We start from the raw sequence: 22,406 nt of genomic DNA on the forward strand, positions 1-22,406 counted from the left end.
CTGGTGATTCATTTTAATAGAATTCCAGAAGGAGAATCAAAATACGGAAGCAGTTAGCCCTCATAAAGAACTCTTTTGAAAGGAAGCTCAAATTGAAAATGCATAAAACATTTTCATTAAAACGATCAGATTGTAAGTCTTTGATAAAATCTTCTAGAGGTAAGAGACAGCAGAAACTGAATTTATCCAGGAGACATGCCTGCCATCCATTAAAGCAACATTCTCGTTCAGATATCAATAGCAAAATTCAACTGAAATCGAGAGACTAAAATCTCATCCACTAACACTGTTCATCAAAACCAAACTGTCATACCCATGCCTCCAGTTCCGAAAACATTACAAGTCATTACTTCAAGAAATTAGTTAAATACAACATATTAATCTTCTCACGTCTACTCTTCACTTGGCCTGTTAACTGGCCCCTTCACTCTCCCAAGATAATAGTATGGACAGGATTATCATCATCATCATCTTGAAAAAAGTCTATCATTTCTCTAAAACGAACTCCTAACAATGAACTCCAAAAGTAACTGCAGCATTTTCACAACGGTCATACCCATTCAAAACAAATAATCATATCACAGTCTTCAACTTAACATACTCAGCGCGAGACAGAGGCTAAAATGTGAGCAGAAGAGAGATTTTATTTATTCTTTCCAGGTGCTGGTCTGCAACTCTGGGACTCATAGTTTGCTTCAAATCTGAAGGAGATTTTGTAGAGGATTGTTTCAAAATTCCACTGTACAGTAATAGAAGCTGCAGCCACATGCAGAAATTCATAACTCATTTAAAAGCATATGAATAAAAACACCTGCCAGTCACCATAAAAAGAAATACACCCACAGAAAATTAAATACTGTATGCTACGACACGCACAGCATGTAGCTGCATGCAAACACAGTTTATCAGAATTTATGACCCACATCCTTCCAGAGAGCTTGAAACAAATCAAGAGACATCTAACAACTGCAAAATGTGACTTGAATAATAGGAAATAAAGTTACATATGATGTGGCAAACCACAAAAATAATATATAGCTCTAAAGGACTAAAAATACCTGCAAAATTAATAAGCTGCTATTTATTGTACAATTGTTCATGAACTTCTTAAAATTAACTTGAACAGTTCAGCAAATCCTTGGAGAAAGATGTGCTATGAGCACTCAATTTGTCATTGCATAATGATAGGTAGCAACACTGACTTAACTTTATATATAGCTCATACATTTTAAAATAATCTACTGTATGTATTATTTATTTTTGTAGTCCTCTCTGGTCTTGGCTGGGAATCAATACATAAATTGAAAAGGTGAAATATTTTTACATTACCTATGTATAAAAAATCAATATAAAACCACATATTTTCTTTGTACCCTGTGTTACCCGCCTGGAATGGATCAACTACACGAGTACTCCAAAATGAATGAGTTTTTTAAAAATCTCAGCTGATCGGCGTAACAATGATACTTGCTGGTCATAACACTTTTCATCTCAAAAGCATCCTGAAGTACCTCAGACAACATATGTGTATATCATAAATTCTGAAAAGTAGCCACCTCTGGAATTGGGAAGAAGCCAATACCTGGTAATCACTACCTTGAACAACAGCAGAGACTCAGAAATTAGCCCAGCTGCACGTGCAGGAAGACAAAATACACAACAAAAAAAATTACTTGAAGTAGTTGCAACTTTATTAAGGGCAGAGGATATAAAAACCTGATTTAAATGATTGATGCTTCAGGCACAAATTGCCACATGGCTTAAGAATATACACACATTCCTCAGCAGTGAAAAAGAGATTAAAATCTATTTTGCTCCCTGGTAAAACCAAGCCTGGTTACTAGCTCATCTGATAACATGGCTTAACAATAATTTTATGGCACAGACCATTGTTCTTTGCTTGCCTGTTCCCACTTACTCGGGAAGGCTTTCACCAGTCTCTCTTAATCTGATCCAAGGCAACCACTGGGAATCATTTATTTATGAAATTCAATACTGATGAGAGATCTTTCCCACCCAACCATGCACTAAGAACATTACTTTTCTGTCCCCTTTTTTCTCTGAAACCTTCCCCCAAATCACTTTTCAAGGTTGATTTCTACAGGAACCTGTTCTGGACACCTGTCATCTGAGATATGACTATTTGAGCCTGGCCTTATTCACCCAGTTAGGCCCCTATCTTCCATGGGGAGAGCAAAAATCAACAAAGCAACAAATACAGCCCGAAAGGAAAAAAGTGGCTAACATAGTGCTCTCAGTAGATCATAAAAGCTTGTCCTACTCTGGGAGCCTGGATGGAAACAGTGAGAGGTCTTAGGAAATTGGAACAAGGCATAAATTGGCCAAAGATGAGCTGCCCTATCAGGGAGGGCCTTGCAGAAGCTTAAAGAAAGAAATCTTTCTCCTATTGAAGGCTCAAAATATAACTCCAGAGAGCCCTCCATCATCTTCCCAAATTAAATTCTTGCTACTGCACAAAAGAGGGAAATTGTCTGTTTTTAAACTTCCGTCTAAAAGACATTAATCCCTGATTCAGGAAAACAGTTCTTTTCAAGAGCAGCCCTGAAGCATGTACTAACTTAAACATTTCCTTAACAGCCATCCAAAGTAACAGGGGGAAGTCTGTCTTAATTGAGAAAAAAAAGGACAAAACACCCACTGACGCGTTTTTCCACAACGGGGCCTAACTTGCACACTACTCTCTATCAGTGGTATCAGAGAAAATTACATTCAGGTATCTCAAAGCTGAAACAGTCACACACCAAAACATACTTTTTATGGATACCCTAGCTTTATTTAACCAGACCTATTTCTCTCCAACTTATTAGCACTTTAAATAAATTGAAAGCTGTACAGTTATTGTTAATGCCTGGCATGCAAGTTATACGCTTAATACTCGTTGCTGTCTCAATAAATGCTGGTTCAATAAATAAATAAAACTACCTTGAAAGCAAATTTGGAAAGTATACAGAATACAACAAAATAGCTGGCAAATATGTTACTGTTAATAATTCATTATTCAAACTAGGAACATAACTACCTATGAAGTTCAGAGACATCAATATCAAATGGATTGAAAAGAAGCATTAAATTATTTCAAAAATAGATACATACTATAACCCTAGACAATTACTGTAATATAGAATGGGCCAAATTCTATCAAGATTTGTAACCAATGCAATCTTACACCGTTTAAGCTAGATTGTATGTGGCAGGAATCAAAGTAGGATTTTTTTTTTTTTAATTGTGCTGCCAGTGACAGAATATTTGCTTATCTAATCAACTTGGCAATGACCCCTTTGATAAGGAAAATACTTTACAATTTCTAACTTACTTTTAAAGCCAAACACTGCTCTCAGTGAACTGGGCAAAATCTTTGAGCCATCCAGTATAACTAAAGGGTTTCTTCTACCAACTTTTTACATTGGTGGATGCCGCAGGACTGCTTACAGAATTAAGCCCTTCATAACATTGAGTCTCTGGTTTAGGCTCTGCGTGTATCATTGCCAGGTCTACATGCCATTCTCTTGGTTTTCATCTGTTAGGAAGCTTAAAATTGGCACATGAATATTTAGACATCAGTGAGCTCTGTAATTCTTATTTCATGTATCTATTCTCCAGTGAAAAGTGAACATTCTAAATAGCACCGAAAATCTTAACTTAATATGGTTCAGGTTACGCAAAACTCAACAAACACTTTGATGAGAGATTTGATGCAAATGCTCAAAAAAAGCCTTAGTTTAAGCAGCTTAATGTTGCTTGGTTTTAAGTAGGGAACTACAAAATATAAACAATTTCAGTGTTTTCTTCAAAAAATGTATTTTTCTCCATAAAAAAATTCTTCCCCTGTCCTGTATTCACAGAGAGACTAAAAAACGCAGAGGTATAAACATGGAAAAAGGACTTTTGGGAAAAAGACTGAAATGAGATCCCCTTCTCCCATCCTAAATTTTGCAGCTAGCAATTTGCCAGCTGTGATTTGTCATCGAAGTTTTCACAGGAGACTGGTAATATTGTCTCTTTTTTCCCCATAGCTAAATCCATGACAGAAACATGTTCATTTTCAGCAGTGAAACCAAAAAAGCAAGCAGACGTAATTTTCATTCAATGAAAAATAAAATAGAAGAAATTTGTACTTCCCAACATGTCCATAGCTGGAAACAGCTTCTATCTCATCAAAAATATTTTACTTAAAGATCTTTTTCGTTTAATTCATTTTGCTACTGAGGTTACATGTTTAATCTAACGCCTTGTGGTGCCTAAATTATTTGTCACATACTTACTCTCTTTGCGGACATCATGGAGCGCTGAATGAAGTTCCTCTTTAAATACAGTTGCTTCCTTGGCAATTTTTGCTCCCTTGTCCAATAGATTCCAAGTGGCTTCTTCCACAGAAGCTAGCAAGACACGAGCTCTTTTGGAACGTCCCTTTTTCTTGCTAGAAGGATTTTGTGGACAGCTCACTAGCGTAGTAACCTACATTTAAAAGAAACAAGAAGACGACAGTGGTTTAAGTTCTGTAACAAGTTAATATTGTTTTCATATTTTAAAAATCAAATTACTGTAGTTGAGACTAAGCAATGGGATTCCCCCTGCTTTGGAGAGGAGCAGGCAAGTCCAGCATGCACAGTGAGCATGGGCAAAACTATTAATCAGTTTGACTGGTCACATTACCTAAGATGCCTGATCTTTGTGTGCTTCATTCTGCCAGCATCAAAGCAAAGTCAGTGGAAACCTCACTGTAACATTAGCCCTGACGTAAACTCCTGACACTGCTTGTTGTAAAATTTCTTCATGATATAAAAATTACTTATGGTATTTATAGAGGCTTCAGCCAAGGCAGGCATTATAATCAATGCTTCATCTTCCCACACTTCCCTCTTATATCTCCCAAGTTATCTCAGGAACAAACACCCAAGATGGGTATAGATACGTCTCAAAATGTTTTTTCTTCTTGCAGAGGAGGATCACAGCGGTCAGAATTCAGCACTTTAGAATTCTCTGAAGGGTTTTGATACATTAGCATTATACATAATTTTACCCAGAATCTAAACTACAGAAGCTTTGTCCAAACTATGGCTTTTAACAACACATTTCAACATCCATAAAGAAGTTATTTTTATATGGCAACCCACTCCACATTCCTCATTAACTGAGCACAACCTCCACACTCCAACAGAATGTTTCTAACAAACTTCTCTGAAGCATTGCTTGAGCTGTCATAACACGGGAACAAGCCTAAGAGATTTTTAAAGAAAAGCATTATACAGACATTTCAAAAGATATTTTATTTTCAGTAAGTTCACAGATGTTTTTTCAATCCTCCTGCTTCTGTTCTCTGTGCCAGAACATAGACAGTATAATATTAAGTACAAATCTAATCTTGGAGCTCAATGAGCACGTTTTATGTGTATAATAATCACTTCATGCTTAAATGGCATTCCAATCTTCTTAAATCAGCCTATTTCTTTGTACAGCAAGGGAACTGACAACACCATCGTACAAGCAAAGCAAAAGCTGTGCATGAACTTCCTAGCCCAACATGCAACTTAGCTCATGGCTGCAGCATAGCTTGTGGTTTGAGCTAGCCCATGAAAAAGTACTCCTTTCACAAGTATACAATGAGGAGAGGAGAAGGTCCTGTGTCCCAGCTCACCGCTAGACCTTGTTCATGAATTCATACACTTTCACACTTTTCGTGTATCAACACTTTTAAAAGCAATTCTAACAAACATCATCAGGGAAGCATTTCTACAGATAACCTTGAAAGAAAAAGCCTTGGCCCCTACCTCATTCATGTGGAATTTTGGGATAGAGAACACAGACCAACCACTTGACATCAGCTACCTTGGAAAGTCACAAGGGACAGTCACACAAATATCTCTGGCTTAGATTATTAGAGAACTTGGCTATTTTTCTGACTGTGTCTTAGCCATAAGAGAAAGTAAATGAAGCTATTTACTGCACATAAATCAGCCAGCTGGTAGAGAATGCACTGGGAATAAGAATCTAAATATCCTTAATTTTATAAACCCTAAAATATTATTTCTAGAGCATTTAATGCAGCATCTACAACCATCTTTTGAGAAAGAGTTAAACAGTTTACAGGCTGATACTTCTAACAAGGAAAGCAGAAAATTGAATGTAAAAAAATGGGAAGCAACCTCAACAACCTATTAAGTTAAAGACATCATTTAAATGCCTTAAATTTTTAATCACCGTTCCCAGAAATATATTACTAGCGTATTTTATTCCTCTGATTTTTCCTCTAGTTTCATTCTTAAGTGAAATACCATTCCATATAGAGTTTATTCGTATGTTTTGGAAGAGGACGAAAGCACATGAAACAAATGGAAAAATACAAAAAATAGTCACTCCTACAGGTGAAAAGCTCATGACTGCAAGACCTTTCATCTTCAGCAATACTGTCAGGAAATATCAGAAGCTAAAACATAATGATTTCCACAGAAATGGACCCAATGCTATTTAACAGAGGTAGCTTCTTATCTCAAATATCAATCAAAATTTGACAGGTAGTCCTTGGCTCAAAGAGGTTAAGAAATACAGAAATACTACTCAGACTCCTCTAACACAGATTCTCAAGGAGGAATGCAAACACTTCATGCAGATCTTGCACAGAAAGAATTGCACTACACAGTAGCTAATGTGGTGTGCCCTTTAGATCCGCTGTTAGAGTTTGTACTGTAAGGATAGAGTACATAGTCAAAAATGATAGCATTACAGGATATAATCAGAGAAGCCTGTCCCCGTTTATCCAGTTTATGCCTTACTGCATCTCCCAGTTACAAATACACTTTCTTATTGCTATACACACCATGCATGCCTCCCAGCATTCAACAGAAATTATTATCATCAAGAGTTTATTTTGTATCTTTCAGAAGAGAAACAGAGCTGTACTAAAAATACAAGCTTTTTTTTAAGTGATTTTCAAGCCCATATGCCATCACAGCTGTAAAGCTGAATCATGTTCTTGGTACTTGTTATTGCCCATCTTTATTAGGCTGGAGGGGGTTTTTGTCATGGTTGCCCCAAATAATGCATTTCTAAGCAACTGTGCAGCAGTTCTTCAGAAGCTATATTCAGCTCCTGACCAGCCTTTAAATACAGTCCTATAACAGTGCACTAATTAAGAAAAATAATGCTTTGGTACCTTTAGCACCAGAAGATCTGCTTCACCTTGTTACTATTATAAAAGTAAATCATCAATCATAAAACAGCCCTTCGCTTTTGAAAAAGTTTTTAGTTCAGTATAATTGCAAAGCTAGACACTTGAAAAAATGAGGCACTTGAACTCAACTGTCTCATGTAACTGGCAAAGCCACCTGCTTACTGTTTCAAACACTAACAGCCCTTTGTCTATGCCAGATATTTGAGGACAACAAAGTATTGCCCATATCAATAAATCCTGGTTAATCATTTTCACTGCGCTTAAAAGTAAGTTCACCATACATGGAACTAAAAACACAACAGCACGCAACTTGTGTGTGTGCAGCCAAACTTTCATCAGTTTGGATGACAGATGAGAATAAATGCCTTTCAACTTAACTGTTTTTGATCAGTGATACAAGAGACCCTAAAATACATGTGTGATTGCGTGCGTTGTGTAAAACTTTCTCATCTCTTGCAGCCATAAGCTTTCCTTAGGTTGTATATACGCATCAAATATAAACAGATAGAAGAGATGATGTTCAGCAAGGAAAAGTTCTTACATATATTTGTTTATATATACATACACCTAACACGTGTGTGTGTGTGTGTGTGCGCGCGTGCGTGTGTACACACATAGACACCTTTACGTATAATCTCCAAATAAGTAGCAAACTTGCAGCTTATGAGATTTGGAATGGTTACAGACAAAAGGCATCTAAGAAACGTTTCCTGCATGAATTCAGGAGGCTGTATCAGTCTCTTCCAGTCGTATCTTTCATAACTTTCATTTGTATATGAATTCGAAAGAAAAAAGGTTTTATGATACTTTGCTACGGAAGCAAATTTATACTTTACCATAACTGCAATCATTACATAGTAATACTAGTAAAGATATTAAATGATTTCAGTCTCTGAGGAGGAAATAAAAAAGAGGATATTTTCCATTATATTAAATGCTGCGTTTTGTGAGTCAATCTAGCATACGCTTGACAGTATTAGGCATCAGCTATGCTAATGAAACACTTCCTGATCTACGGATTGGTCCATACTAATTGTTCCATGACAGAGCGTATCTCTGATAAAAGCCCAGCCTTAAGGAAAGATTGTTTGTCTACCCCTGTTCCCAATTTACAGCATGACAGCTGTCAGCTGAATAGCGTCAACTTTGACAACTATCATTTTTAAAGTGCCAGATGCTTTTGCCAGCAAACTTTGATAGAAAACTTGATATAAAAGTCTTCCCTTCCTGAAATCAGTGTCCCCAAAACACTTGGAAGAACAGGAAGACCATGGACAAAAATAAACCCTTTGAAGGGGCAACTGGATAGGATTAAAATAAATTCCTGCTTGCAATATACTGAAAACAGCATGCAGGTAGTACATGCTCCTGAGAGTACAGTTTATTAGGCTGGATATGGAATTGGACTAATGCAATTATGCCACTCCCAACGTTTGAGCTTCTATTGCTACACAGTACTGCATACCACTGTTTGAACTTTGGATCAGGTCACTGTCCAGGATGCAAAGAGGGAAAAACAGTGAGACTAGTGGTCTGCAAAGCCCTAAACATTCTAATTTCGGGGGATTGTTTTATTTTATTCCAGGATCGATGGGAAAGTTGCCAAGCCAGACAGCATTTTTATACAAAATAATGGATTATAGTGTTTTCACAGTTTCGAAAGGATCATAGAATCACAGGATGGTTGAGGTTGGAAGGGACCTTTAGAGATGGTCTAGTCCAACCTTCCTGCTCAAGCAGGGTCAGCTTAATCAGGCTGCCCAGGACCCCATCCAGGCACCTTATGAATATCTCCAAGGGTGGAGAGTCCACAACCTCTCTGGGCAGCCTGTGCCAGCGCTCAGTCACCTGCACAGTAAACAAGTTTTTCCTCATGTGCAGGCGGAATTTCCTGTGTTTCAGTTTGTGCCGGTTGCCTCTCCTTCTGTCACTGGGCACCACTGAAAAGGTGGTGTGAAGGTGCCACCTTCTTCACACCCTCCCTGCAGATGCTTAAACACACTGACCAGATCTCCCCTGAGCCTTCTCTTCTCCAGGCTGAACAGGCCCAGCTCCCTCAGCCTTTCCTCATAGGAGAGATGCTCCAGTCCCGTAAGCGTCTTTGCAGCCCTTCACTGGACGCGCTCCAGGAGCTCCATGTCCCTCTTGTACTGGGGAGCCCAGAACTGGACACAGCACTCCAGGTGTGGCCTCCCCAGGACTGAGTAGAGGGGCAGGATCACCTCTCCCGACCTGCTGGCAACACTCATTCCTAACGCACCCCCAGGATTCCGCTGGCCGCCTTTGCTGCAAGGGCACATTGCTGCCTCACGGTCAACTTGTTGTCCATCAGGACGCCCAGGTCCTTCCCCGCAGAGCTGCTTTCCAGCAGGTCGTCTCCCGGCCCGTGGTGGTGCATAGGGTTATTCCTCCCCAGGTACAGGACTCTGCCCTTGCCTTTGTTGAACTTCATGAGGTTGCTCTCTGCCACCATTCTGGAGGTTCCTCTCTGCCACCAGATTGCCATTGTCAATTACACGTTAGAGGGAAGAGGGAGGGAACCCAGCAAAGCCACCTGCAAGGCAGCTTCCACATAGGCTCTTTTCTTTTATTTCTTCCCAAATTGACACTGTTAGCATAAAAACTGTTCTAAGTTTTAACATAACTGGGTAGTACAGACCTCTTTCCTATCAGAGCATGACAAGAGTTAAATAAAATAGAACATAAGTCTCAAAATACAATTAAACTATGTTCAAAGCAGCCGCTGCCAAGTGAATCAAACCAGAGCACAGTACTTTTATCTGTGTCTGGTCTGATTTTCTTCTCCAGTCACAGACCTGTTTTCAGTTATTGCCTTTCCAGCACCTTAATAATCCTTTAATTAATATCGGCTATTTAATCTTTGCTTTTGCGTTTTCAACATTTTTGTCTCCTCCCTTCTCGAAATTGCCCGTTTCCTTTCCTGCCACATTTCTGTTGTGAGATAAAAAAAAGCATTAATGTTGAGAAGAAAAAGAAGGGGGAAAAGAAAAGCAGCAGCCTAACTCTTTGGTTCAAAGAGTTCAAGTCTTCAACTTTGTGAATCAAAGAGTTTCCATTTTTAACAGACTCAAGCTTTTAAAAAGAAGCTTGAGGAGATCTTCCCCCCCACCCTCCACAGGTGAGATTGTTTCTTTCTTTTGTTCTGGGGTGGGGTTTCTTGTTTGGTTGCAGGGTTTTCTGATCCTACAAAACATAGGTTAAGATCTTTATTAATTTATATTCCTTCATTTCCTCTAAAAATGCCCACAGCATTGCAGCAGCTTGAGCATAGTCTGACCTACTGGCATTATACAATAGAAGGCTTTCAAATGCAGTCTGTCAAAGACACCTAGGCCTACCACTCTGAGATTAATTTCATAATCCATCCACATAAGATGCTCCAGCTTGACGACTGCAAACAAACTACTGAGCTGTGACTCAGATTTTACACACCGTTTCAATCATAAAAATAAAAAGTTGAAGTAAGGCAAACAAAATGAGTGAGAGACGGCTCACAAATTTGAAAGATAATTAAGAAAAGTGAATAAAAAGAGTAGATGAGTGAGCTAAGGAGAGGCAAAAGTTTAAATGGGGAAAATGTAACTCTGTTGAAGAGAAACAATTATTTTGATGAATTGATTGATTTTAAAAAGTGATTCTTCCTAGAATAGCTGTTATAAAGCATTATCAGCACCTCTTCATTTTTATTAGATGTTAGGATATATAGCAGTTCTAGAATAAAGGACTTTTTCTACATGAGAGTGCAAATAAACCTGAGAACCATAACACCAAACACACTTGATATTTTCTTGTTTGCATCTTTTATCTCGGTATTCTTCTTCCCTCCAACCTCATTATTAAGTACTGCTTCCTTAATTATAATCTGACTGTGCCTCTCTATTTGGTGACTACTCTTTGGCAAGTCCAGGGAACCAGCATGCAAAGTACTGGCTCCCAGGACACAGCAGGAAAGGTATCATCACAGCAGTGCATGTGAAAAGAAGGGTATTCCTGGAATAATGAAATTCACCGTAAATGTAAGTGGCCGCGTGCAGTCAAATGAAGCCAATTAATGAGTTGGGAGAGAAAAAAAATATTTTTCTTTTAATGTCTGTTTAAATACAACAATAATAGTTTCAGTCTTAATACAAATGATGGTTTTATTTATGTAGCATCTCTTAACTTTAAAATTTAAAAATTGGAACACTTGAATTTTCAATTTGAAAAATTATAGAAAACTTGGTGAATATGCCATTATCTTTCTTAAAGGGAATGTACAGCTCCAGTTCGCACATATGTATAAGTAGAGTAACAGTCAGACAACAGTATTCAATCTGGCTTTGCTCTATTTACCCACAGGCATTCTCCCAGTAACAATTTTGATTGTTGATTATTAATATGTTACTTCACAAAAAGTTATTTTCTTGTAATAGGCATTATTCAATGGGCTTGGAAAAATCCTAATCAACGAACCATTGAAACAATCTTTACAATCTGAAAAATTATATAAGTGTTCTTTGTACATTAATCAATGGGGAAAAAAATCTGAATGTGAAGTCACACTTTTTCATATTAGTAAATTAAGCAAAAAAGAAAAGTCAACTCATCATCAGCTACCTCCTCACGTGAAAATGAACGAAAACATAAACACGAGTCAGGGTGGAGTAAGCATAGTGGATTGACTTCACAGAGAAAACAAAGAGAAACAGCAAAGCAGGCGCTCTTCAAGAAATCACAAAATTTTCTCATTATATTGCCAAGTAGCAGTTTAAAATAACGCAGTGCATATGCGCTATATTGTGTGTAACAACACGGAAGAAAAAGTATCTACTGACACAATTTATTGCAGATAGGTGCAATATGAAACTGATCTTTTCCTGTTAAAAGAAGTGGTAGACTGAAATGTATCAAGGGCTGGACGTTCCTATAAAACAAGCTTCTGAGTTACCTATGCTTTGGAGAAGTTTGAGATTAAAAATAAATCAAGGCTAAAGATAAAGAGTAAAAAAATCATAAAATGGAGAGGTTAAAGATTTATGAACACATATATCCAGAAGTCAGACTGACAGAGTAAGACATATTATCAACTGCCACAAATATTAAACTGTAATTTTGAGTCTGTTACATGTGGTATTAATTCAGAAGCAGCAGTATATTTACATATATAACATAAAAACGATGGAAACCATACAATGGAACAAACTGAAACCAATGACAACCACTAGCAATTATGGTTTTTATTGTATGCCCCAGCAGAACTGCAACATTTAACTTTTAAAGATAAAGTTAATTTGAAAGTGAAATTCAGAATTCAATTTTTATGCAACTATTTACATTACTGTTGTTTATTTTGGTCTCTCAGAAGGCCACCTTGTAATCATACTCCCTCAGATAATTACTTAAGGGCAACTGCCTGAAAAGGAAATAAGTGTACAGTTATCTAGAAAGAAAATTACATATTGGTATTGTGTACCACCTTTTATGATCCACTTTCTAGGCTTCCCCTCCTCCTGTTGCAATTCTATGTGTCACAGAAATACTTCAACAGAAGTCACACCGTATGGGAAACACATTAGAGAATTCAGCAGGTTGCTTCTGCTCCTATTAGTATTACAGCATCTTTACAGAAAGACAAAGAATTGGATCCTTTAAGGTACTGAAAATAGCTCACACTTTAAATAATTATGCTCTCAAATTCATTATCCTTAAATCTCTTCAAATACTAAAGCTTGACTAAACAGCACTGCCTGTTGTCCACGCTCACTACAGAGCGCTGATCCCTGAAGCCTCCCCACAATTGCTCCCAGAATCCCACCTGGCATGGAACAAAACCCTTCTCCCAGAAAAAGCCCTGGAGAGTGATCCAAGGGTTGCTCCAAAAGGACTACAAACAGCACCACACCAGGTCTTGCTCCCTCTGCCCAGTCTAGTCTTCCTGCACTATCCCAGGAGGTCTTGCACTCTTACATCTGAATGCATATAGTACACTCCAACAGAGTACTGCTGTGAAAGTATAAATACTGCAGGCTGTGATGAAGTCTTCTCATTATATTGGATACATAAAAATTAAATACTACTCTTAAAGAATCTTGGGGAAAATAAATAAATAAATAAATAAATGGCCCAGGCCCAGTGAGGGTCTACTTGGGGCCCACAGGAAATCTAAATCCTTGAGAAAGCATGCCTCAAGCCATTCCAGAGCTTGGGGACTCACAGTTGCAAGACTCTCCCTGGCCACTTTCATGGCAGAAAGGCTTTGCACCGAGGTGGGCCAAGCTATGTCACTCAAAACGTAAGAATATGACTAAAAGTGACCTATTTTAAGGCCCACAATGAGAATTAGCCTGGTCAGCATGGAGCAGACAAGTACTGTGTGTGGTATACACGGCATGCTACAGAGCTCTATAGTTCAGGGGGGACAACAGCCTGAGGCATAACTTTTTTTTACGATGAACGCGGTCAAGCACTGGAACAGGTTGCTCAGAGAGGCTGTGGAGTCTCCACCTTTGGAGATATTCAAAACCGGAATGGATTATGTCCTGAGCAGCCCACTATAGGTGACGCTGCTTTGAGTAGGGCTGTTGGACTAGACAATCTCCAGGGGTCCCTTCCAACCTTAACTATCATTTGATTCTGCGATAAGTTACAAGTGAAGAACCACTCCAAGTGCTATGCAATAAGCTGCAAGGATGCAAGCCGTTCTGCACTGCTGGCAGGGGATTACATCTATTACTCTTTTGCTGTGGCCTGAGGGTACGTTTACAAAGCGGTCATTGCTCAGACAGTAGCTCATGTAGATACCTATTACAGGAACGCTATAGATGTAGCCCAAAATTTGATGCAAAACCTGTTAATGGAAAAACTCTCAATAACCATGAGAAAATGGTTTTTCCTCATCATTTTTGAGTATCTGATGACAGAAGTTGGGCTCTGCATCCCTTTATTATCACTAAATAATATAATATTATAATAATATTAATATTACCACTTGAAAGAGGTAAGAGTTTTCAAGTAAGTGATTCACAGCACTTTAATTAGATACCATATTAAATGGTGTTTCCCCAGCTTCAAGATCCCAACCCACGGATCCACACTGAAGCAAACTTTAAACACGTTAACAGCATGGCAAGAGCAGCAGCCTCAGTCCAGCTTCTTGGACAGGCTTTATAACATCTCCTGAGCTCTGGGATATACATCTCTACTGCTAGCAATAGTCAAGCCAGCTAGTTTGAAGTCACCTTTGACTTACCTACACAAACTGCAGTCAGAGCAGTGACTGCCACATAAACATACCTGCAGGCACCAGGGAAAGAATACTACATAAGCAGTGTACAGCTGTGACAAGGAGTTTGATCTGCAACACCTTGGCAAAGATAAAAGATAGCGATAGGCTGGCATCCTTGTGCTACATGTAATTGACTGATTAAAAGCAGGTGCCCCAACATCTTTGCACTAAATGAGAATGAAGTTCAAAATAGCTTAAGATTCAAAATGAAAGATGTCCTTTCTATCCTTTCTCCTATAACATATTCCTACAGACTCTTCTTATACTCTTCTAGTTATACACAATACATGCAAAAACAGTTCAGGTCTTTTGCAGCTAAGTCCTTTCCACTGTATTGAAAAAGACATTTCTAGCCCATGCATAATATAGACATAGCGTGTTAGAGATGCTCTCATTAAGCACTGCATATTCAACTGGTGGATATTTGAAATAAAACTTGAATATGCAGTAAAACTGCTATCTTGAAAAGAAAGTTTCATCAACAAATCTGATAGCAATGCTGTTAATCCCAAAGTCCAAATTTTGTTTAGTTTGAAGGAAAAGTACTCAAATAAAGTTTTTACAGTATGCAATAATTATATGATCTTTGGGCATCTCTTCTAAAATATATAGAAGATATTTGCTTTCATGATTCAGATAAATTCACTGAAGAGATTTCAAGCCATTACACTCTGTTCACTACTTACAATATGAAACACTTCATGCGTTGGAACTCCCTTTGCAGTCCATTCTACATTTGTACATCCAGTGGATAATACTGCACAAAGAAACTAGCTAGAACATGCTGCACTTGTTACAATACTGTGTGGCAGCATTTGTAAAAATGGAAGTGACTAAATGAATTACCAAACTGGTAAAGCATTCCCCCTGGACAGTTCCTGAGCCAGAGTATCCATAGGTACAGAAGAGCCATGGGTATACCTTTCACAATAGTGTCCTTAGCCAAAGCTCTTCACCCTTATTCCCTTTCCTCCACAGACATCCAACTTATTTTCTGCACTACTGAAATACCTGAATTATCAATGGTTCCAGTAGTTTCTCCACGGTAAACGTCTGGATCTGCAGATCCTGAGGATCAATTTTCAGTTTAATGTTTGGCACCTCTGTTGACATTTCACCTAGGTACAAAACAGAAAACTAGAATAAGCAATCACCCACCATGATAGCAAGTCTGACTGCACTCTGTCAGTGCCCCAAGATCACTTATCGGGGAAGAGACATGGTTCAATGGCAGGCTTAGAATTTTAAGGGATAAAACAAATGTGATTCCTTGTTTCTAAACTGTGAAAAAAAATCACACACCTACTTGCATAAACTGTACAACTATAGACTTAAAATATGTATAATTCTTTGTTTTCTCTTCTAGATTTCTAATTTACTTTTTTTTAAATCAAAAAATTGTATTAGAAGGCCTAAGCATATACCTTGTCTAGCAGTCAAGAGTAATAATAATGAGCTTTTAACCAAAATTTATATACTGTGTTATTGAATTGATCATAAAAAAATATATATATTATTGCTATATACACTATACCACTAACTTAAACAATATGTTAAATGACAGTGGTCATAATGAAGATTTTTAAGAACAAAAATACATACAGCAACTCTTCAAAGTCCTGGCAATTAATGGCAGGAGAAACTGAAACATTTAGTTTACTTACACCCAGCAATAGCAAATATTTTCTAAGTGTCAAGATAGATTAAGTCAAGAAAACCTTTTACTGAAATCAGTAAGAAGGAATTAAAGCTAAATAAGGTCTTTAAAGTGAATAAATTATTTATTAGAAGCTTGATTCAGAGTCCACTGATGTTAATTTAAGGGTTTTCCCTGAACTCACTAGCCTCTGATTCAAGCCTTTGGCTGCCATGGTGATATGTGTGTGAAGTGTTAGCACAGTACTGTATCTGCAGTTTAGTAGAAACGCAACTAATTATTGCCCCAAAATAAAAGACATTTTAAATTTCCCAGGAACTTAATTTCCCATAAAACATAGCTCAGCAAAGCCTTTATAGCCAGTAAAGATTTCAAGCACACAAATAACAGATACCTGTCCTTTTTAAGCAGGACTTATTACACCCATTGCTGCTGTATGATAAATTAATAAGGTACTGTGACCATGCAGGCTAAAGAGATATATTGTCACCTTCTAGTGAACCTAGAATTAATTTAATACAACACAACACATTTAGGATTTTGATAGCAGGTTGTACAGAAATGGATCTGAATTGTTTATAGCATAATAGATATCCTTATTTCACTTGCAGGCAAAAACAACATTAATGGTAATTAAAGAATTAAGGTTAGACGTAATTTAGGTTTTTGCCATTCTCAGTAAAGCTTATACAAGTGCCTAGTTTATTGCTTTATTGTAAGCTACACTAGTTGCAGCCCTAAGTTCCCGTCTATTCAGCTGCAGATAATCAGGTGATCGCTTATGTAAAGAACTTTTTTTTCAATTTTAATTCAAAGTCAAAAGACAAAGAAAACAAAAACTTGGGATCAGACTGACCAGAATTATACTTTTCCTTCTACTTAAATCATTTAATAACAGAACTCTAGAAATGTCAATGCAAATTATGTAGTCATATTTTTACACTTTTAGTTTTTAGACACTTGTAACAAAAACTAAGGAAAACAAATGTAAGCCTCCCAAAATTGCGTGTAAGTGGTAAGTGTAAGTGGTTCTTCTCCTGTCCAATGAATCAGTAAGGAGGGCTTCAGAAACCCAGATGTCTCCTAGTCAGCAAAGGGGCTGCGGCCCTTCTGCAGCTTGGATTGTCATGTATATGCCATCTGATGACGCTGCATCTGTGCAAGTATATGGCTCACACCTCTCATTCCCACAGCCTCAGGTGCAGCTGTCAGGAAGTGCTCTGAAATGGATCATTCTCAGTATCTTCTGTTCATTCTATTCCACCCAGCATAAAACACCTATATTCACTGAGCTAGGAACAAAATATATTGAATACACAGTATAGCTGTAGAGGCTGGTGGTTAGGGCATGCTCCTGGAAGGCAAAATACCTTGCTGCTAGCCACTAATGTTTTCCGGATTTCAGACTAAGTAGAACCACAGCAGACAGAAGACACAAAAGTTAACCAACTCAGAATATCTGCGTGCTGGTTTAATAACATAACATAAGATAACATAAGAAATACCCTACCCTTTCTTAACATAAGAAATACCCTACTAGATCAGACCAACAGTCATTCCAGCCCAGCACGTTCATCTTGGTCAGACTATTTAGGGAAGGCATGCAAGCTTCGTCACTTCCTATGGTCCACTCTTCTCATACTTCCCCAGCACCCAGAGTTGTGTACGACGAATGTTAGAAAGCAAATCTCTACCTTGTATCCACTTAAGGACATGGCATTCATGGAAACTGTCTAATCTCCTTTTGAACTTTTTGATTTAAAAAAGAAAAGAAAAAAGTCAAAACACAGAACTGTAATCATTGAGATGGTAACACTTAGTAGCTCAAGAATTTGAGAGGAAGAATACCGACATAAAAATGTATAAATCGCTATGGGGAAAAAACGGAGAACTGGAAGCAAGTAACTCTGTATCATCAAAGAGCAGCCCACTATGGAGAAGAAATGGAAGCCAACCCTTCCCCATCTGATTGAGGACCATTTAACCAAAAACATATGGGGAATGGTGAGAATATTAACACTTAACACTACAGTTTGGTGGTTTACCAGTCTTAGCTCTCTCTTGTGTCTCTTAACCAATAAAAAACTGTTTTGCACTCTACGTCCTACTTGCAGAGTCTCTCTGAGCACAGTAAAATTGTCCAAATGTTACCTGGAAATAGTGTGTCACAATTAAAAAGTTTTTTTTTTTTTGGTGAAACACAAGAGATTTTTTTTTAATTGAACATGACGACATCATGCACGCAATCTGATTAATAAAAATACAACATGCACATGCTCTGAGACCAACAACGGAACTGGTTTTGCAAAAGCATTTCCATGGTTAAAATCATTTGCGTTCATGAAAGTATTTCCTATATGCTTACCAATTAAAACTAAGCACTTGCTCCTCACCTCTCCATAGCTTAGGAAGTAAGCAGAGTGCAGACCCTCAGAAAAACTCTGGAGGAGGACAAGTCCCCATTATAAAAGGGACATGGCAACTTCCACAGGCATATTTAGTTGTTCACACGATTAGCATTAAAATGGTCAGTGTTTCAGTAACAGAATGATAACAGACAAATCACCCGTGGCAGCCAGAAACCCTATAACGCAAGCAGAAAACCACTGCACACAAAGGTGTTACACTGAGGTAACTGAACTAAGAAGCATCTAGTTTTAATCTATATTATTTATTTTTAAATCCAGTGAAGGATTTAGAAGAATTTGCAACCTTATGCAAATTAATGGAGGTTTTACTATTTACGCTAATGGGCATTCCTAGACTTTCATCTAAACATAGAAATAGATTTGGTCTCACAGCTGAAGGACTTAACACCGACATAAGGATAGAACTTAGCTCATGACTTTACTAAAACATTTATTTAGTTTTATCCTTATCGCAGCTAGCCTTGACTACTTAAAAGGAGAGCTTCATTCAAGCAAGTAGTAACAGGCAACTACCATGGCTGCGGTCCCGACTTAAAATAATTCTAACAGAATAAGGTTATCTGTCTCTTCTCTTAGGACTGGTTTTGTTGTTCCATCAAAACTCCACTTCTGTTCCTTCCAGTTTTAATTCCAGTGAGACTTTTGAAAATTAATGATGACTTTCTACAATTACAAAGCTTCACTGAAAGTAAAATGGAGGTGATGCACACATTCTCCTCACTGCTGAAATATTTCCATCCTACGATCCTTCCACCTTATTTTATCAGTTATTTCAGCTTCATACATCTGCAGTTAACTGTACCATACATACCCAAACAACAGTTTAGATCATCTGATTTTATTAAAGATTTACTCACTTTGTCACTAATCTTAATATCTCACTAACATTAATTTTTGAAAAAGGGTATCTGAAATGTGAAACATGAAAAATACTGAAGCATTTGGTTAATTTTCTTAAAATAAAGTACCTTCTTCAGAATAAAAGTTTTATACAGCTTTTACCTGACTGTATATTCTAGCACCATCTAGTCTCTACAGAATCATTAAATTGCAAAAATAGCCTAATACTGTAATCAATTCTTAATAATATACTGGGTCTGTAACAAAACAAGAAACAAGGCAGACTCTCTCCATCTGCTGTTTAGTGGAGGAATCAAGAAAAATAAAAGACATGGTGGGTAATGATAATCTAAACCATGTACCCTTGAAATAGTATATGAACATAGCTCTTGCAGCCCTTTCCCCCAAAAATTCACAATCATTCACAGGGCTTTCTAAAACTACAGCTTTTGTCATCAGGAAACTGCAACACTCGGTTTCTTAATATTATGCGCATTCATCCTTGGTGAGCTTCTGAACTCGGCAAAGAAAGCTAGCTCATTCTTGCAGTTCAGTTCAGACTAAAAGACGTACACACTGTACTCACTCAAGCAGGTTTTCCTTTTACTATATATTTAATCTGTAGTATTTCTCACTTAAATATCCATTGGCTCCTCATGTACAGGAACTAAAAACAAAAATAAAGTCAAATACTCAACCATATACTTCTCTGGAAATACATTAAATATAGAAAATCATAAGTGAAGCCTCTACACTTCAAGAGTGAGAGGCAGAGTATAAAAAGTAACCTCAAAAAGCCAACATCTATCAACTGCATCATTTTACTTTTAGCAACTAACATTCAGAGAAGGTTCCATGTCTGCAAAGTAGATTAAACCTCAAGCTTGCCTACAGCTATGGCTACATGAGAATTATTTCCAGCAACATTTGCTATATTAGCAAGAGAGCTATCAGTAACCCAGATACCAGGTTCCCACTGACATTCAGACATCCACACACTCTTTTGAATTCAAGACAACAAATATTAACATGAGATCCCTTTTAACTTGTTAAAAGTAAGCTTTCCTACAGTACCAGTAACTTGCTCTGGGAGCCACAAACATCCATCCCGCATGTCCCTGCTCTTCTCAATTTGTTTCTACATCTGAACTTGACTCCTATTTAATAGCTTCTTAAACTGCCTCTCTCATAATAAAATCAACAATGCATTAAGCCATTTGGAGAAACTGCAGGGTTGGCAGATAGGGTGTGGTGCGTCTATGCCCTCCTGTTAACAAGTTGGTGTAGCGTAAGAACTTCCAGCCACACAGCAGAGAAGCATCCAAGCTGCTGAAAAGTTGCTTCTTCTGATGAGGCCATTGAACTCCACAGGATACCGTCCTCCAGCTTCACTGGGATTGCATCAAGCCAGATCTTTCATATCCTTGAAAAGTCCTTTTCAACTAGCTGGCATAATCTTCACCAGCCTCACAATATATGGGCATCTTTTAAAATCCTTCACAACTACCGCAAATCCATGGTACTGATTCTACTGTGAATTCTTTCCAGGCAAGATCTTAAATCAGTAGCAAGGGGACATTTAAGAACTGGACAGAGATAGCCACTCTGTGCTTCTACTAAGATTTGAAGAAATCACAAGATGATTTTCACTTTATTTTTTTCTGCAGATATAGTCATGCTTTAAGTTTGTCGTGGCTTCACCTCAATTCATTGATAAAAGGGTTACTGATTGCTTTACTGAAAATTCAGAAATAAGATCTTTGTTGCTTGCAGCAAGAGCTGCCCTCCTTTCTTTCTGCACATCTTCCTATGCTACGGATCAACTATGATGGTCAGATCTTTTACAAAATTTGGCAGATAAGATACAGCTGTAATTATAATCACCTGTTCTTATTTGACACCACTCTGCTCCGGAGCCCTGTGTCTGAACAGTCTCAAAGTTGAGAAGTGTTACAAATCCAATTCCCTTTTCAGCTCAGAAAAATCTCTGTGGGCTGTCACTTTCTCTCTCTCTTCTCCATTTTTTTTTTAATCCTACCATGTTTTCTAAAATAGGCATTTTTATTCTTTGCTTAGGTCCTGGCACAACCACTTTTGCAATAGTGATCTTGCATTTCATCAAGCCCATAAATTCTTATCATTAACTGAAAGTCAAAGCCAAAAGTCACTTTCATTGTGAAAATGCTTTCATTTTCTGAAAATTTAAATTATATTCAAAGGCACACATAACTATTCAAAGGCTGACTAGCTGATTCTAGGGTTTTGGGGGTTTTTTTATGCTAATACCTCCTGCTAAACTTCCTTAAGGCAGTCTAAATATGAAAACTAACTTGCAAGCCAACGCAGTGAAAACTGCAAATTCTTAAATCATTTTGATACACTGACTTCAGATTCTTAATTTATTAGGTTCTCCCTACTGCTATTTACTATATTAGTAAATTAGTATTTATACAGATAAAGACTTTTTATCAAGGCAAGGGTAATGTGATAGAAAAGAAAAATATGCAGGCAGTAAAGATCATTCTGGGGCTCTTTCTGATATTTCCACTCAGAAAGCAAACTTCTCTCCTTCCAGACAGCTTCTTCATTAACCAAACAAGTTTTAGTGCTCACCTCAGGAAAAAATGGAGATCAAAGCCCAGCATATTTTAAAAATGCATATATCTACTCCAGTATAATCTGCACACTAATTACAGTACAGATCTTGACTGTGAGATATTTTGGTAAAAGACTGCTATAACCTCACACTTGGGTACATTAACCTTTACAGTAGGCAATTTCAGCACCGCAGACCATCAGCTCTCATAACACTTAGGATGTTAAGCACATGTCACAAGATACAGTTCTTCTGTCTCAGAAGAGCCAGAAAAGCAACCACCTGCACACTTCTACCAGTGCAGCGTACTTTAAGATAACACACATTTTGTCTTTTCAGCAGATGTGTCCAAACTGAAACTGCTGAGTTTAACCTGCTGAGTTAAACTGCTTCAGTTTAAGAAAAAAAGA

At 37.7% G+C, this 22,406-nt stretch overlaps 1 protein-coding gene across 12 annotated transcripts in view; it reads right to left on the reverse strand.

Annotated features, from left to right (window-relative positions):
• The window catches only part of CTNNA3 (catenin alpha 3), a 571,770-nt gene that overhangs the window by 528,202 nt on the left and 21,162 nt on the right, over nt 1-22,406 (reverse strand). For 11 of the 12 annotated variants that reach the window (XM_009676053.2, XM_009676026.2, XM_009676018.2 and 8 more), the window contains 2 exons: nt 15,486-15,592; nt 4,284-4,476 (listed from right to left, as the gene is read on the reverse strand). In XM_009676053.2, the coding sequence (XP_009674348.2) occupies nt 4,284-4,476; nt 15,486-15,592 (300 nt within the window). Of the gene's footprint in view, nt 1-4,283; nt 4,477-15,485; nt 15,593-22,406 lie in introns of those variants that run through there. The other variant, XM_009676060.2, reaches the window with a different exon arrangement.

This window comes from Struthio camelus, chromosome 7 (genome assembly GCF_040807025.1).
Source record: "Struthio camelus isolate bStrCam1 chromosome 7, bStrCam1.hap1, whole genome shotgun sequence".
Taxonomy (NCBI): Eukaryota; Metazoa; Chordata; class Aves; order Struthioniformes; family Struthionidae; genus Struthio; species Struthio camelus.